The sequence below is a fragment of the Macrobrachium nipponense genome, chromosome 35 (assembly GCF_015104395.2).
Source record: "Macrobrachium nipponense isolate FS-2020 chromosome 35, ASM1510439v2, whole genome shotgun sequence".
Lineage (NCBI taxonomy): Eukaryota > Metazoa > Arthropoda > Malacostraca > Decapoda > Palaemonidae > Macrobrachium > Macrobrachium nipponense.
Window position 1 is genome coordinate 13,336,973 of NC_061096.1, and position 18,301 is coordinate 13,355,273.

Consider the following 18,301-nt stretch of genomic DNA (forward strand, 5'->3'; position numbering starts at 1 on the left):
GATGCGAAAGTTGGAAGTGAATAAATATGATCAGATTATGAGTTAATGAAAACCAATGAGAAGGAACAACGAATTCTAGTGGGGGAGGTGGAAGAGCTGAGACGGTATGTTCATATTTGAATTTGAAAGTTGATGTACTGTATGACAGCAGGACAAGAGAAGTGGGTCACAGAACAGCAAGGAAGGTAGTGCGATTTATGTTTAACAGGCCTGTTGATTCAACTCTCCTTTATGGAAAGAAGTATGGCTTTTGAGGTGGAACACATTAAAAAAATGTTTGAATTGCTGAGCAAAATGAATTGTTTTGTGTATTATAAGAAATACTGAAGAGGTGGGAAAGATACACAGGAAAAGCGATCAAAAGATTAGATTAAGTGAAAAGATGTTTAAGAGTGAATGAATGAATGAGTGAATGGAAAATGATGGGAAGGAGGAGGACAGGGAGACCTACAAAGAGATATTCAAAAGTCTACTGAGCAGGTATACAAAGATACTAACGTTAATTCATGGAATTGGTGAACGATGTACGGAACAGTGTTGTTATCTTGCTTTTATCTGGAGCCAGCACCTGTAGGGAGTGTATATATTTATATATTTATATATTATATCTATATATATTATATATATATATATATATATGTGTGTGTGTGTGTGTGTGTGTGTGTGTGTGTGTATGTGTGTGTGTGTGTAATTGTAATAACCACAATGCCCTCTTACCTTCTCGAATTCTTCGCGCTTTTTTGGATTTCCTTGTCACTACAAAACCTTTAGAAAAATATAGTAGTGACAAGCGAATACAAAATAAAAGCGCGAAGAATATACATACATACATACATATATATATATGTGTATATATATATATATGTATAGTATATATATATATATATATATATATATATATATATATATATATATATATATAAGTATTGGCACGGCCCAATGTAGCTTAAGTGGACAGGCGACCCAGGACATAGCGAAGGTGTATGCATTTGTGTATTTAGCATCAGTTTTTTTTACACGATAATTTCTATTTATAAAGAAAATGGAGTAATATCATGTTTGAATATAAGAAAGGACTTTTCAGATACCTACACGAATCTTCTCGATAATCCAGCTAGTGAAGGGTGAGGGGCCTTCAGCCTCTCTGGACTTCGCGGTTTCCTTAATGGACTTACAATATTTACTCGTCCCTGATAAAGTGGAAATTCATGCGAATCTGAGAGCAAGGAGAGGGCCAAGAAGTTCCGGAGCCGAGAGGCAGAATGAGAGAGGAAGGGGCAGTGCAGTACAGTTTTTGATAACACCTATCGTGTTGAACCAATTTTTTTTTTTTTTTTTTTTTTGTTTTTTTTTTTTTTTTTTTTTTTTTTTTAGCAGATGCTATATGCACACCATTCCAGAAGCTGACCACTGACACTGAAATTTCTCTGCCGGGGGCAGTAAGGCAAAAGATTTCAATCTGTGAAAGAGCGTTCCGAAATGGCTGATTGCGTGAGGTCTGACGATCTATGGAAAATTGATTTTTGCGATTCTAGGCTCGAAAAAATGTCATTTGCAATTGATTACCTTATGGGAACGTCATCGGTGCAGAGACATCAGGAATACCAACAAACCCAATTGAGGTCACTTGAAACTTTACAATTCATTTCCGTTTTCCTCTTCCATTTTTTATAATGACGATTTGATTCGCGTAGTACACAGTAAAAATGGCAGAAAACATAGTGTAAGGAATAACGAGTCTGAATGCAGTTAGTAAAATAGAAATTGCTATGATGCTGAAAAAAGGTGGGATCACGGGAAATCCGAACTCTTTGGTATCTCTTTGCAATATATACGCATATGCGTGCATGTGCACAAATTACGAACGACTTTCGCACTGAAAAGTACATCATTCTTTATTCACGTAGTGTGAGACCGAATCTGTCCAATGGATCACGAACTTGTGTTCCTATGACTATTGATCTTTCAGACATTACGGAGACGAAAGGCGTTTCCTAATCAATAAGAGAGATTGATTTTCTTTTCGAATGAATCCCCGCGACTAATGACGTCCGATTACTCCATTCGTTGTGTGACTTCCACTTGCAGGAACAGACTGCTCGGCGGCCTTTGCTCCTCTCGTTGCCTTGGCGTTCTTTTTTGCCTTTGCTTTCTTTCTTTAGGAGGGGAAACAAATATATTCATAGGTAACAGATTCACCCGGTAAACTGCATTTGACAGTAGCCAAAAAGGAAGGACGAAAAATATTCCACCAGCCTTTCAAAGAAACACCCAAGGTTCTGTTCACCTTGAAATAAAAATGGATTGGTTGCGCATGTATTCATTGCTTCAGTCATCCAATTATTGCTCTATCGATGATGGATCTATGAGGAGAAATTATTACGCCACCAGTTATTTCACACATTTCCAAAAAAGACTCACCAGGAGCGCGCCGATACCCCATGCATACACCAGTCACCCGTCTCTTGTACACAACTGCTTTCCTCCTTTAGATATATATATATATATATATATCTATATATATATATATATATATATATATATATATATATATATATATATATATATATATACATATATATATGTATATATATATAATATGGATCTACATGTATGAATATATGCGCCAAATTTGTGTCAAGACTTATTTACTCAGTGGCAGGTCCTAGCTTCCTTCAATAGCATAGCGTTTGTGCCTTGGAGAAACTATGATTCCGTAATTCCTTCGCATAAAACCAGATCTTGTTTTCCCTTCAGCACCTTGTCCCGTGAGGGAACAGGGCCGTCTTGTTATAGACCAACCAGCCAACCGCCGGACAATTTACGACACTCGGTCTCTTAGATTATATAAATTTTGTGACGAGTAAATATGAGATAAGTATAGCTTTTCGCGTTCTCTCTCTCTCTCTCTCTCTCTCTCTCTCTCTCTCTCTCTCTCTCTCTCTCTCTCTTGTTTGCTGAGATAACGCAAGAAATCTTTGTTTTTCCTTCTTCAAAGTAATTCGCAAGGCATTTCTTAGAACCCAATTTATCAACTGAAAGATTGCTCTAGCACACTGGCTTTTATTTATTTATTTGTTTATTTTACTCCTTTGCGTTAGCGTTCTCTGGGCATTCCACGCTGTGGACGTTTGCCTGCTAAGTCCTTTTAGCTTGTTGCATGAGGATTTGTAAAAGGAGAAGAAGAAGAAGGAGATAAAAAAGGGAGGTATAAAAACCAAAGGACATACAGCCCTGTTCATCAGAAATATCCACAAATAACAGAATCGAAAGATAAACTTTGACAACCCCAAAGTTGTTGGAATATAATCATACGCCGTTCTGAACACAGCAGTACAAAAAATATTAAATGAAGCTGTGCCTGTTTTGGTGACAAGAGCGTTTGTAAGTCCTTATTGCAATTTGCAGACGAGGGTTTATTTTCAGTCGGAGGTTGTTGAGACGCAGATGGATCCAAGAGGTGTGAGTGATGGATGTGAAAAAAAAAAGACAAAAGCACTTGAAATATCTTTGCATCAGCTTCATTTGTTCTCGAATGGCTTAGTACCACTTTGACTGCATATGTTGCTTTCATTTCATTATTCTGTTTCATCAAGTGTTGTTTTCTTGATGTTTTCGTTTCTTAAAGTGTCAATCAAAGATGAATGTATTAACCATCGAGCAAAATGCTCGATAACAAATAATTATGGGAACAACAATGACTATCAAATACATTCATTTCAATTAGCGTTGATATGTACGCACCATGAGTCAAGAAATTCCAGACCAATGAGCCTCAGCGTCTTTGAAAGGTCTTGCGTGTCTGTTTGTTGTTGTGCCATGTTCGTGTTCATTGAGAGAGAGAGAGAGAGAGAGAGAGAGAGAGAGAGAGAGAGAGAGAGAGAGAGAGAGAGAGAGAGGGTACTGAGGGTGCGGCTCAACATGCACATGGTGACAAAAACGACTTGGCATCCGAAATATTTAGGTGCTGAAGATTAGCTATCTATGTCTCACGATAAGACCCATCTTGACAATCGTAGCAATTGGATGTGGAGGATGCGCGAAATGAGTTTCGGCCATGTCGGCGTCCAAGAAGAAATGGAGAGTAAGAACGCCAACATGTACGAAACTTGAAAAACGATGAAAGTATTGAAGCTGAACTTTCAGTCTTGCAACCAAAATAAGCTAAATAACGCCTGTTTTGTCTGCCCGAAAGTCAAGACGACAAAAGCTGCGCCACATTTTAGTTGTAGTACTATCTCGTCGCATAACTTGCATTTAGTTCATGTGCTGTTGAATTGATGTTTATTAGCCACAATATAGTAATAGCACTGGCGCTGATGCCACCGCCAACCAGTGCCACCTTCTAGAGTTATAATGGCGTCACAATATCATGGGTAAATACCTATGAATAACTGCAGATGTCTGTGCCAAGAGTTTTTTCGACTTCATCGTTTTTAAGCTAAAGAGATACACGGTATTCGATAAAAAAGACCGTGCACTCTCTCTCTCTCTCTCTCTCTCTCGGAGCTTAAGTCCTGCCATAAAGGCCCTTTGCTGTTATATGAGCAGGTTTTCTTGCAAGCTTAAGCCGCTAAACTTTGCACATAAGTGCCAGTGATAATTTCAAAATGATTCGCCGAACAACTTATTGATGAATAGGCGCTACTTCTGTTTCCTAAATGCATAGGAAGAAAAAAAAAAATGACAAACACTGGAAAATTTCGTGGCGAGATGATAGATAGAAAACTGCTTGTAGTACTAGGTTATCATCTCTTCAGAAAAGTGATTCGTTTCCTAAGGTCGAGAAGAATAACAGGCGGATGAACCAAAACAATGCAATCAGAGCTATGAGATAATTAAATCCAGCGTTCGAGGTGTCAGTGCTGCCGTTAGATTATGCTGTCGTCGTGACAGCACATTCGCTTCTTTCTTTTTTCAGACAATCAGTCTTTTAGGGACAAGTTTTGAGTTGTCTGTAAATATCCATCGAAATAGCTTTTGATCTGGCCGCCCGCCCTCAGATCTTAAAAACTACTGAGGCTAGAGGGCTGCAATTTGGATTGATGACCATCCACCCTCCAGTCATCAAACATATCAAAATGCAACCCTCTAGCCTCAATAGTTTTCCTTTTATTTAAGGTTAAAGTTAGCCATGATCTTGCACAGGCCACCACAAGGCTGTGGCTGACAGTTTCATGGACCGCAGCTGAGAGTTTCATGGACCGTGACTGAGAGTTTCATACAGCGTTATACGCTTTACAGAAATCTCGACTACGCTGAAGACACTTGGGCGCATTTTTTACTTGGCTAATTTATCAGCCTAGGGTGTATTTCTGTCATCATGGCCATTCGCCTCATACTCCGTTGTTGGGGCTTTTTGTATAATGCCACAAAGATCAATTTCACTAAAATATTTCTTTTCACAGAGTTATAGTAAAAATAATAATAAAAAGAAAACTGGGCAACTGATTCTGGTGCATAACCAATTCGCTGCCTCGACTCAGTTCTTGCAATATCGGGAGAATTCGTTGCAACCATCTGACATCAAGATCAAACTTCTATGAAACCTGCTTCATCGTCAACAAATATTCTTCCAGCAAAAGCAGGTCATTGGCATGAGGTTCAGTTAGCTTAACGTGTTCCAAAATGAAAAGAATGCAGAGAGAGAGAGAGAGAGAGAGAGAGAGAGAGAGAGAGAGAGAGAGAGAGAGAGAGAGAACTCAAATACCATTCAGATAAGAACCATGTGTTAGGTCTACTACGCATTGCCATTTCCATGCAGTTGGTGATGGTTATATTTGATAAGAATCATGTCTAGCCGTATTTTTTAGGTGACTTCTAAACTCCTCTCCCTGACAAATCGAATAAGTGTTATCAAATTTTCGATCAACTCATCGAATACCCTAATGAGTAATGGCCGCCGTCCCAACTGGGGTTATCTAAGTCATTTGTGCGAATTGATTTAATTATAGTCTCATGAGAAAGCATTCGTTTCACATCTCGGAAGCGGCCACTAACGTCAAGTTATACTTGCGCAGTTATGCCTGTGCAGTTCTAGCTGCGCAGGTATAAAGGCCAGTCAGTGGCGGCCTTAGAATTATCATCAAAGCTGACTATCCCTCCAAATATTGTCAGAAAAACGACGCGCTTTGAATAAACGGAAGTGCCAGTACAGCCACGGACCGGGATATTTGCGAAGGAGCCGTTACAGGAAAGAGAGAAGAACGACGAGATCGGATAAATATCTTTGTCGTATTCCCGAAATGCCAAGTTTCTGGAGAAACGATCATTTTGTAGTGGAAATGTTTCCTTCTTCTGGAACTATAACGTTGCTGTTTAAGGAAAATGAAAAGCAGAGGTGATGATGCCAATAATAAAAGTATGTAGTAAAGTGTATCTCTTGCGTAACTAACAAAGCATTCAGTAACGTAGCGCATAAAGGAAGCTATATCTTTCAAAATGTAAGCGAGCCGGAATGAATGATCTGTGAATGGGTTCCATCTTACAACAACACTTGGATATTTGTTTGTCCACCCCGGGTGACAGTAGGGGAGACATGACACAGCCACCCAACCCCCTAGGAAAGGGTTTGTTCTCTCCCATGTGGGGACGGGGCAGGTACGGGAACGAGAGGATAGGGGGAGACATCCACTCTCTTCCTGCAAACCTGTTTGTCCTGCCTGGGTTGGGGCGGGGTAGGTAGGGGATTAGGAGGGTAGGGGAGACAGCAGCAGCAGCGCCGAGTTCCAGCGCACGTAGCGCGCGCCAACAACCTCCTTAGATAATACAAAGGGTCTTGACATATCTACAACTGAGTGACCCCGTAAGCTTCCCATGGTCTTTTCAGTCCAGAAATTCCCGTTTTCACAGGGAAAGGAGACGCTCGGAGAAAGGGCTGACATTTGAGACCTTTGTGTCACTGAATACAGGTAGTGCCTACTCCAGGAGTCTGGGCGGGGCTGGAAAGGGGACTCGTTGGGATATCAAACCTATAAATAAGATAATGATTTGGAAAATGTATCAGATGACTTTTATTTCAGTTACTCTAGAAGTGGGACATGAAATGTCACAAACAATCACACGTAGTACTCTTTCTGTCAACAACTACGAAAGAAACACACAAGGCCAATAACACTCTGGGCTTCGTAGGTACAATGTTATTAAAATGTCCGATGCCAAAAGGATTAAATATCAGACTGTGACGAAAAAAAATGCAAATACGAAAGGGTTCCTACTGTACATTCATTTGTACTATTGCCTTCTGAACACCGCAAAAATTGGTAGTCAATGGAGAATGTAAGAATTGTTTGTGAATCGTAAGGGACCTTCTCAAGACGACGAATGTGTGTGTGTGTGTGTTTTATATTTATTTTTTTTTATACTGTTTACATGAATGTTTGCGGACAAAACCGGGTAGAAACCCACATGACTAGAATACATAATTCCAGGAAGCGTCTTACTTCGAAAGGAGATTCTGGGTGACGTGTTTGAATGGAACAGAAGAATCACTGCGCAGTTTCATTATCAAACAGTTTCTGGGTTTATCTTTCATTTTCCTATTCTTGGAAATCATTCAGTTTTTTTTATTATTAACTGTGATGATGGTCAGTCATTAATTGGCGAGACCAAAGCTTTGACTATCCTCTGGGGTTGAAACTTTAATGAAATCATATATGCCTTTTGGCTTCTCCTGGGAAAGAAAGATAAACTGCGTTCTTCCAGTTGTTGCCTTCAGAGTTGCGAGAAATTGTACTCATCATTCGACTTGGATTTATTCTCAGAAGATTGCTACGCCGATTTTGATCAATCTTAGCAGTCATTGTATCAAAGGCACGTTTCATCTACGACACAATTTTATCAACCTTGACAATCTGTCTTTTAGCCCCTTTTCTCTCTGTACTTTACCGGATAACTCCTTCCTGTACCATCGTATCTGTTATTTTCCAAAAGGGTCCCACTAACAGTTGCTCTCGTTTTCATGAAGGAGTTCTCTGAAGATTTTGTCTTTCGATGTGGCCTTTTTCTGTTCCTATCCTTTTTCTCTCTCTCCGCAATGTGACAAATTGTGTACGAGACAGTAGCAGTGACTAAAGAGGCATGAACAAGGTTATAGATTTCTACAGCTGTGGGACTAATCTGCTGTGTCACAATACTTGGTTCCCGTACATCTTTCGTCAGGGGAATGTTGTCAGTGACTGCTCACTCCAGCACTAGACTTGACTTTCGTCGTGTCTAATTCTCCACTGACCTAATCTTATCTCCTCTCTTTCTGCCTCCTTCCTATAGTCATTAATTCGGAAATATATATATATAAAAAGAAGGGTAGTGTAAAACAAAAGCGTAGCTCTTCGAGCTTGAATGGGGGAACTGTTGAACCAACATGGAGCCATAACAACGACAAATGCAATAGTAAGTGTTATTATCAAGAATAAATATCGTATGACATCTACAAGTAGCACTTAATCCATATAAATCATGCCTTCAGTAATCTACATATTACTGCTTCTCATCTCCGGGAGAACTAGACCTTATGCATGAGCCGGCAAAATTTCCGTATGAAATTGAAAGAGAAAGATAATTAATTTGTGAATGTATTTTCTAGAGAGAGAGAGAGCGTTTTTGATATTCTTTGTGACTGCACGTCAACAATATTTTATGCAAGTCATTTCAAAGTGCGTCAAGGTGGCAGCTGTAAATTCTCCTAAATTTCGACAAATGGAAAGAAGCGTCGAGAGGGACAGAAATCAGCTGAACCTCATTTTATAGCATCAAATGTTATGACTTTAAGGAAGGAAAATCAGTCACCTAATTTGACTGCTATTTTCTCGTGTGATTTTCGTAAAATGACACCATTTGCTTTGTTCATTATCAATAAATTCGTCATTTGTGTTCTCTACTGCAAATAAGAAAGTTTGTTCCGAGCAGGAGTTCCTCGCTGGACGAGTCGGTGACGTGCTCGACGACTGATTTCAGGGTCCGGGTTCGATTCCCCGCTCTGCCAGCAAGGAATCAGAGGAATTTATTTCTGGTGATAGAAATTCATTTCTCGATGTGGTTCGGATCCCACAATAAGCTGTAGGTCCTGTTGCTAAGTAACTAATCAAAAAAATTTAATCCTTCGGGCTAGCCCTAGGAGAGCTGTTAATCAGCTCAGTGGTCTGGTTAAACTAAGATATACTTAAGTTTGTTCCGAGCAGGACAGACATCCTGGTTAGAGGAAGCCTCATTTGTTGTCATGGCGTTGTCAATGACTTATCTACTGACCTTCAGACCCACCAGAACCGGTTGTCTGATAACATTCCGAATGTGAGATGCTGTGTAACGCTGCTCATTTTCTCCAGTAAGTGCGCTGAAGAATTATACTATTTTAATAAAAAAGATAAATAATAAATAAAACTGGACCCATGGTAACATTACTCTCTCATCTCTGCGTTTTGATGTTGGAAATCTTTGTGATTACTCTTGAGTGGCCGAAATTTTCGTTTTATTTTTCTTGACATTAGCGTTTTGCAATTATTTGAAATCAGTTTCAGTTCCGCTGTTCCTTCATATTGCTGTCTTTACCGATCTTGTCAAATCTATTTATTATGTTTCCTTTGTTATGGAAAAAAAGTATATCTTAGTTTTACCAGACCACTGAGCTGATTAACAGCTCTCCTATGGCTGGCCCGAAGGATTAGATATATTTTTACGTGACTAGGAACCAATTGGTTACCTAGCAACGGGACCTACAGCTTATTGTGGGATCCGAACCACATTGTATCGCGAAATGTATTGCTATCACCAGAAATAAATTCCTCTGGTTCCGCGTTGGCCAAAGCCGAGAACCGAACTTCGAACCACCGGAATGGTAGCCGAGCGCGAAATACACTCGGCCAACGTGGAACTCCTTTGTTATGGAAATAGGAAGTAGTCCTCTTTAGTTCTTATGTTAGTCCTCTAGCTCTCTAGCCTCAGTTTTTTTTTATTTTATTTTATTCAAGGCCACCACCGTGCCGAGGCTGAAAGCTTCATGGGCCGCGGCTCATACAGCATTACACGCTGTACAGAAAATTCGTTTGAGCCGAAGTTTTTACGTGCTATTATTGGTCTTAGTTTCTACGTGTAATAAGTGCTCGAAAAAACCCATAAAGCATATTTCTGGGATAATGGTCCTATAGTCGGGGAGAACTGTCTGCGGTCTCAGCTATTTCAGAGGATATTACTTTCTCCTTGAGATCTGCTTTAATTTTGCTTTTATTTAAATTGCCATCATCATCAATCATCATCATCATCATCATCATCGCCTCCAACGAGGTGAGAAATAAAGGGCCTCTGTGAAATCCCGCCACTCACGCCTTTCCTGTGCTTTCGCTTTCATATATCTCCACTCTGTCCAACTCTCCGTCCATAGTTCTCATTAAAGTAGGTCTTTGTATCAGTTGTAACCATTGCAATTGCATTCACCTTGAATTCTATCCAATGTCTTCTCCTATTCCTTTCGCTTCCTCTGTCCTCTTACTTACAGCCATAGATGAAAATGGGAGAGGATATCATCAGGTACTTGACGTTAACAAAAATAAAACAATTAAGAAATGCGCAGAAGTTTCCTCAGAGCAATCGAGTTTTCAGTACACTTTTCAATATAGTGTCCCTTTAATACTACATGGAAATAAATCCCATGGCATTCAAAATTTATATCTCACAGTGAAGGGAAGCTGCATCCTGGGCATCCAAATACCCTCTCACAGTATGGATGATTTCATTAATGGTAGTTTAGGAAGAAGGAAGAAGCCAACATGGTTTAAGAGTGGCTACGGTCTAGGTTGGGTAAAGTGCATGAGGTGTCAGATCAAACCAACAGTTGGCCTTTATAGACGCCACCTTCTGCTATGTGGCAAAGGGCATTACCCCAGAGCAACATGAAATTGATTGGTTTATTCATCTGCTATAGTTTTGGCGCTTGATATTCCCTATTAATGGTGTGACCTTTTTATCACGTGGTTTATCTGGATATTGTCCCTGAATCTCAAAACACGGAGGCCATCACTTAGACACAAATGTCACTTGCTTAAGTTTTGCAGTTACTTTGTCCTCTTTGAATATTTGACTCATGTTCAAAATGGTGAGCCCATGTATTATCTTGGGTTACAATTCCCCTTAAGAAAAGGTCTGGATCAGCCTGGAAACGAGTCGAAATTGTGCTGGAAGTTTCTACTCTGGTGAACTTATGTTGTGAAATCAACATTCATGGTATCCACCTGGCAGACAGCTTGTTTATCACCAAAATAGTGTGTACTGAACCACCAATGATGCCCATGGTCTGAGTTCTCTGTTGGACACTCAAACGTCTGCCACCCAAAATCATGAGAGGAATGGATGGCGGTGTTTGTAGGGGGTTGATGATTTTATGCGTTGAGAGGAATGGATGGCGGTGTTTGTAGGGGGTTGATGATTTTATGCGTTCTGATCAAGGGTAGTATTTTGGGCTGTCCTCACCTTGTTTGAACCCAGCAGCCGTCTTTTTGATAACAGAAAAAGAAAGGGAAGTCTTCTTCCAGTGCGGTGATCATGTCCTTTTCTGGTTATAACATTCTTTTGCAAATACTTAAACATGATGTGATCGTTACGTCCATTTTTAGATATTGTTTGCTTCTAGAGACTTTCAAAGGTTATCACCTGTCATGTAACAAAGGTAAGTAATTCAATTCTTTTTAGCAAGGTAAATGCTTGTAGTTCATACCTGTACCAAAAAGAAGAGAAGGGGTTGTCAAGTGTTTATTAGGAAGCATTCTTTTTTGAGAGGTCTGATATTAGAATGAAAAATTAGCATGTGAGGTACGTGAGCCAACAAAAAACTTTAGATAGGATTAGTAAAGGCTTATTGTTTATGGTGCTGGGGATATGTGTAGAAAGTAATTTGTTGAGGGGAATTATAGGTTTTTGTGGTGAAAGGAAAGTGTGTTAGAAATTGCAGATATAAGAGTGACTGGTTTGATGGTAAAGCGGGCTGGTACAAACCCTTTATGTATCCACCTTTGTCAAAGTCCAGGGTAAACTCATGCTAAGTGAAGTAGACAGCCGCAAGAAGATTATCGTTTATTGATATAATTTTTCGACCACCCAATATAGAAATGGGTGTATATGATACCTAGAACCCCTAGGGGCTAATACTAATAAGGATCTTCTGCATATGGTAGGTGTTTACCTTGGACTTTGACGGTGGATACATACCAGGTTAATACCAAGCGGGCCTAATACAAGGATACCTTCTGCCCCCGATGCTATTTATTACCCTTACGGGTAGAATGATGTGTAAAGTCTGATTAGGTACAGATACAGGGGCAATTCTGGGATAAGGAAGTGGGCGACGTTCGCTGACAACGGTGTTGATTGAGGATAGTGAATAGAAACTGCAGAAACTAGTAAAATGAAAGTTAGCGTGGATGGTAGAACAGGTATTTATAAGTAAATGCTATGGATAATGGTAAGATGAGAAAAGAGGCAAATATAAGAATAGCTCAAACAAGAAAGGTGGCAGGGCGGATGCAAAATTTGGAAAAAAATCATTTTGGAGTTTCTAATGAAGTCAAAGTTGGAATCTAATGAAGGGAGTTGAGTGAAGTCCTCTTTCATGAAGTAAAGTATTTAAATAAAAGAAATAACTGAATTGTTAGAAAGAAACTATTCCCGTTGTAAACATGGAGTACAAAGCAATGAAAGGTAAAGGGATGTGAAGAAAGGACAAAACAGAAAAACGGCTGGATTAGAAAATAAATGGAAAATCGCTTTAAGATGGTTTGGCCATGAAGAGAAAATGAAAAACCATGGGTTGGCGAACAGAGTATAAAATCTGGAAGGTTGAGCAGAAGTAGAGAGAGACTCAGAAATGGATGAATAGAATAAATAACACAGGTGTCAGAATGGAAGGACCTTGTATTCAGGATGCATGACTGGCTACAAGATCAGCATGAACATTTTAGCTTTTGTAATGTGGTCATACATTCTGCTGATGAGCTTTCTTCACTGGTTTGTGGAGAGATTAGCATTATGGAAGTTTCTTGCATTGATTCACCAAAAGATGAATGATCATGGCAGTGACTATTACCTTATTTTTTCTGTACCTTCTGCTATGCGGAACGACTTAGTGAGATATATATACATATATATATATATATATATATATATATATATATATATATATATATATATATATATATATATATATATATATATATATATATATATATATATATATATATATATACATACTAGCCGACCAACCCGCGCTGCCCAGATGATCTCTGAATGACAACTGATAAGTTCTCTCTCTCCCTCTCATTCCTGTTAAGATAGTTGTTTCAGTGTTATTGCCCAGCATCTTTGACATCTTGGACTTGAAGGGCATTGGGAGGGTCTCTATTCATTCCAGCAACCTCGAAAACTATGGATTAGACTAAAAAATCTGTAGTTTTCGGTTATCTTTAAATGTCACTACCTTACCACACCCCCCTTCCTCTCAGTGATCAACTTGGACTTAAAGGAGTGTCACTATTCATTTCAGTGACCACATAAACTATGGATTAGACACCTATATCTGTATTTTTTGGTTATTTATCCATGTCACCACGTTCCCATCCCTTCCCAGGACTGAGTTTGGACTTAAAGGGCTCCAGGAGTGTCACTATTCATCTCAGCAACATCAAAAACTATGGATTAAGCACTAATACCTATTGTTTTTTGATAATTTTTACATGTCACCCCTTCCAACACGCTGCCCCACTTTACCAACCAATGGTCTGATTTTATCTGTTTGCACCATGATCTTTCCTAGTTTGGCATTGACTTATATTTAAAATATCACCAAAATTGGATGAGAAATGTGGATTTGTATAGTGTACATACAGACAAACAAACAAACAACCAAACAAAGAGACATTTTCAGATATATATATATATATAATATATATATATATATATATATAAATTATATATTATATATATAGTATATATATGTATGTATGTATATATATGCATATATATACATACACACGCATATATATATATACATCATATAATATATATATATATATCTATATATATATATATATCTATATAAATTTATAATAATATCATAAGTATATATTATGTAGGTATGTATATATATGCATATATATACCTTAAACACACGCATATATATAGTTTTTCATAAAGAGAAGGTTGGCTCCAAGGGAGCAAAATAACATTAGGCTACTGTGAAACGAATCGATAAAATATATACTATATACTTTTAAGAACAGAAATCGATCATGGACTGGCCGTATCTAATTACCTGCATCATGGATAATATATATATACATATATATATATAGTAATATATATTTATATAATATATAATAATTATATATATATATATATGTATATATACTAATATATATATAATATATATTAGTGTATATATATATACACACAACACACACACATATATATACACACACACAACACACACACACAAACACAACACACACACACACACTATATATATACCACTACACACACACACACACACACACACACATATATATATATATATATATATAATATATATATATATATATAATAACTATATTTGGTGTTGTTAGTTAGAGAAGGACAGTCCATGATCGATTTCGGTTGTTAAAATTACATGCATGTTATCGATTTTTTTTTTATATTGATGTAGTGTTGCTACATATTACTAAAATAGTAGGGGAAGGAATACTTCTATTCTGTTCTGTGTGGAAGGCGGAGTTCTGAGTTCCTACTATGAGACGCCCTCTAAGGGGAATTTTTGTCTCAGGAACTAAAAGTTTTCAGCACTCGATTCGTCACGTCATTCACGTAGCCTTCCTGGGAAGCAGGATGCCTGAGTACACCTCACAATTGCCATATCGTCCAAAGATATTCAAAGACGATACATCCTCAACTCGAGGGATCTTACAGCAAACCACAGGGAAAGGGAAAACAGTCATCTGGTAGCGGGATTATTCAACATCTGCCTGTTTGTACACGAGCCCATCCAGTCTGCGATGAAGAAAATTAGTATAAGGATATAAACAAGCCACATAGGAAACGGATAAGGTCATATGTAGCGAACGTGAAATTTTGGCGTAAATATAATTACTAGGACGTAATTCCTTAGTCACTTCCTAACTTAATGAAAGTGTCTTGAGTGTTGCCAGCTGAATGATGCTACAGCGATGCTCGATCTTTGCAAAGGTCTTCGTCCAGAATTCCCACGAAAGTGAGAATCCTTTTGAGAATGTAATCTTTCATTGCAGCAAATGCCCATCTAACTCCATACTTAGAACGAAACTGAAAACCTGCCCGAATGAACGATCCAAGGCTGAATAAGAAAATGGGACTGGCATCTGCAGATTCAGAGGGCATACTTTTTCTTCTTCTTCACTCGTGATCCGATACTTTAGAGGCACGAGAAAGGGGTTCGGTCTATGCAAATTTCTAGCGATTAAAGTTCTCACAATTCATCGGAGTCTATCAGAATAGACTCAAACGGCGTGGAGACAAATCAAGAATGAGTTGAACACCATTTTGGAAAAGAAAACCGTCATTATTCGCAACGACCTCAGCCTACAGGTACTTTTCTTTTAAGGGAAAATCTCAGGCACACAGTTTGAACGTCCTGTATCTGAGGCTTGAGTGACAGAATCAAACTATATATAAAACAATCAACTGAAAGGAGACAAAATTCACATCTGACCTTTTGCTGATTCAGAGAGGACAGATGAGCAGACAGAGAGAGAGACAGATGAACACAAACATTCACAGAGAGAGAGAGAGAGAGAGAGAGAGAGAGAGAGAGAGAGAGAGAGAGAGAGAGGAGAGAGAGAGAGAGAGAGAGAGAGAGAGAGAGAGAGAGAGAGATGACATAATTTATTCTCAGATATAGAAAGTGAAACTATATTTCATAAATGAAACTTGCCTAATGGGTTACAGATGCGCTTTACTAAGGCAGACCATTAACAGAAGGAAACGAAATGGAACAAGTTAGGAGAAGAAGAAGAGGAAGAAGAAGAGGAGGAGGAGGAGGAGGAGGGGGAAGAGGAGGAGGAGGAGGAGGAAGAGGTGGGGGAGGAGGTTGGGTAAGAGGAAGAAACGAAGGAAGAGGAGGGGTAGTAGACGATTAACTTATCTTTTGCCAATTTCATTGATTCAATTGTTTTTCATCGCCGTTCAGACGTTTCATTCTGACCAGAAAAGACTTCATGATGTCAACGACCCTTCCTTGAACCTCCCGTCTCTTTCATACCTGGTTTTGCCGTCATTCGGTCCTTCTGTTTACCGGCGCCTTTAAGTTACTTTTAACTGAACGACTTGCTTGCTCCAATTTTTATACTCGGTGTTCTTTTGCATATCTCTTCGCCTCTCTGCTGATATCTCTCATTCTAATTGTCTGTCAGTCTATCTCTCTATCTATGTACTATATATATATCTATATGTAGCCATATATATCAGTATATATGTGGTGCATATATATATATATATATATATATAATATATATATATATATGTGTGTGTGTGTGTGGTGTGTGTGTGTGTGTGTGTGAGTGTGTGTGTGTGTGTGTGTGTGTGTTCTGTGTGTGCGCGCGTGAATGGTGTGTGGTTTTATGTAGGCATAATTTCGAGTTTGCGTAAATAAGATTGTAAGCGCATACTTGTTTCTATTCTGCATCTATATATCTACATACTTCCATTATATGCATCGCTTCACACATGCACACACACGCCCTCATACACATCCACACACGTATGAAATAAAAATACTCTATACACAAATCTGTGTATGTGGGTGTGTATGAAAAAAATCGTTCATCTGTATATCCGGAGTCTGTTGATACACACACCTCTATTTGCTCCTGTCCTTCCGCCATCCTTATATTCTATTTATCCGAATATCATATTTATTTATCCTCCTTACTCATTCTTTTCTTATTCCCTCATTCGCTTTCGCTCCCATCTCTCTCTCCCTCCTCCCCCCCGTCTCTCTCTCTCTCTCTCTCGCTCCCTCCCCCTCCTCCCTCTCTCTCTCTCTCTCTCTCTCTCTCTCTCTCTCTCTCTCTCTCTCTCTTGGGCTCCGCCGTATTGATCGTGGAGTCGTCAAACCTAGCGGGGACTGGTTGGTTGGGGGGGAGATGCAATCTAAGGTCCATTCTACTATTTTACCCAGATATTGAGGCCGGAGCAGGTTCGAGCAATGGTGTGATGTCTCAGGAGGTAGGTGTTCTCCGAAGGGCACGGCCAAAGGGCGCCCTGGTGCCCCGTGGGAGCGTCCAGAGAGGCCAAATAGTCTTTGGGACTCTCTCTCTCTCTCTCTCTCTCGTCGTCGTCGTCGGCGGCAGATCCCAGGCCCAGCTTTCTTCTGTGCACTCTTCTTCGCCGGATGGATGAGTGTGTGTGTGTGTGGTGTGTCGTTTTGGGGCTGGTCTTCTTCTTCTTCTACATCCATCCATCCATCCCTCATCCATTCATTCGCTGGAGGAGGTGTCTGCTGCTGTCTGCTGCTGTCCGTCCGTGTGTGTGTATGCGTGTGAGTGTGTTTGTCCGCGGCGGTCATCCTCCAAGTGTTAGTTAGGAATGGAGGAGAGTGAGAGAGTGAACATCATCACCATAACCATCTCGAAGGAGCAGCAGCAGCAGCAGTAGCAGCACATCGAGGAGCCAGCAGGCTCCAGAGGGAGACGGACGACGGAGAGGGAGCCACAGACTGGGTGTGTATGTGATGTGATGTGAAGTGAAGTGATGTGATGTGATGGGAAGTGATGTACTCTCGGTGCCACAGTGCATAGCTGCCGATAGGAAGGCCGTCGAGCAAGAGGCCAGTGCTCAAGAAAAGTGATAATAAACACGGTGCATAAGAGAGAGAGAGAGAGAGAGAGAGAGAGAGAGAGAGAGAGAGAGAGAGAGAGAGAGAGAGAGAGAGAGAGTGAGAGAGAGAGAGAGAGAGAGAGGAAACGAGGGAGAAAGAGAGAGGCCGGTGACCTGGAAAAGTGGGAAAAAGAAAGTGTAGTGAAAAAGTGCTGATAACGAAGAAGAAAAAACGATACGGAAATAATGTGTGGAAAAAGAAGAAGAAGAAATGCCCCTAGATTTCATTAGCTTGTTCTAGCTCCTCCTCCTCCTCCTCCACCTCCTCCTCCTCCTCCTCCTCCTCCTCCTCCTCCTCCTCCTCCTCCTCCTCCACCTACAACTGCGGGATGGTGGTAGGTGGGAGACGAGATGAAAGAGAGAGAGAGAGTGAGAGAGAGAGAGAGAGAGAGAGAGAGAGAGGAGAGGTGAGGGA

General features: G+C 39.7%; 1 protein-coding gene across 4 annotated transcripts in view; it reads left to right on the top strand.

Annotated features, from left to right (window-relative positions):
- The first annotated feature begins 17,097 nt into the window (after nt 1-17,097).
- The window catches only part of LOC135208432 (ras-interacting protein RIP3-like), a 136,975-nt gene continuing 135,771 nt past the window's right edge, over nt 17,098-18,301 (top strand). The window contains exon 1 of one of the 4 annotated variants that reach the window (XM_064240597.1): nt 17,098-17,235. Coding sequence is in view for 2 of the 4 variants with exons in the window: in XM_064240596.1 (XP_064096666.1) it covers nt 17,224-17,235 (12 nt within the window). In the remaining 2 variants the exon portion in view is untranslated. Of the gene's footprint in view, nt 17,236-17,280; nt 18,222-18,301 lie in introns of those variants that run through there. The other 3 variants (XM_064240596.1, XM_064240598.1, XM_064240599.1) reach the window with 3 other exon arrangements.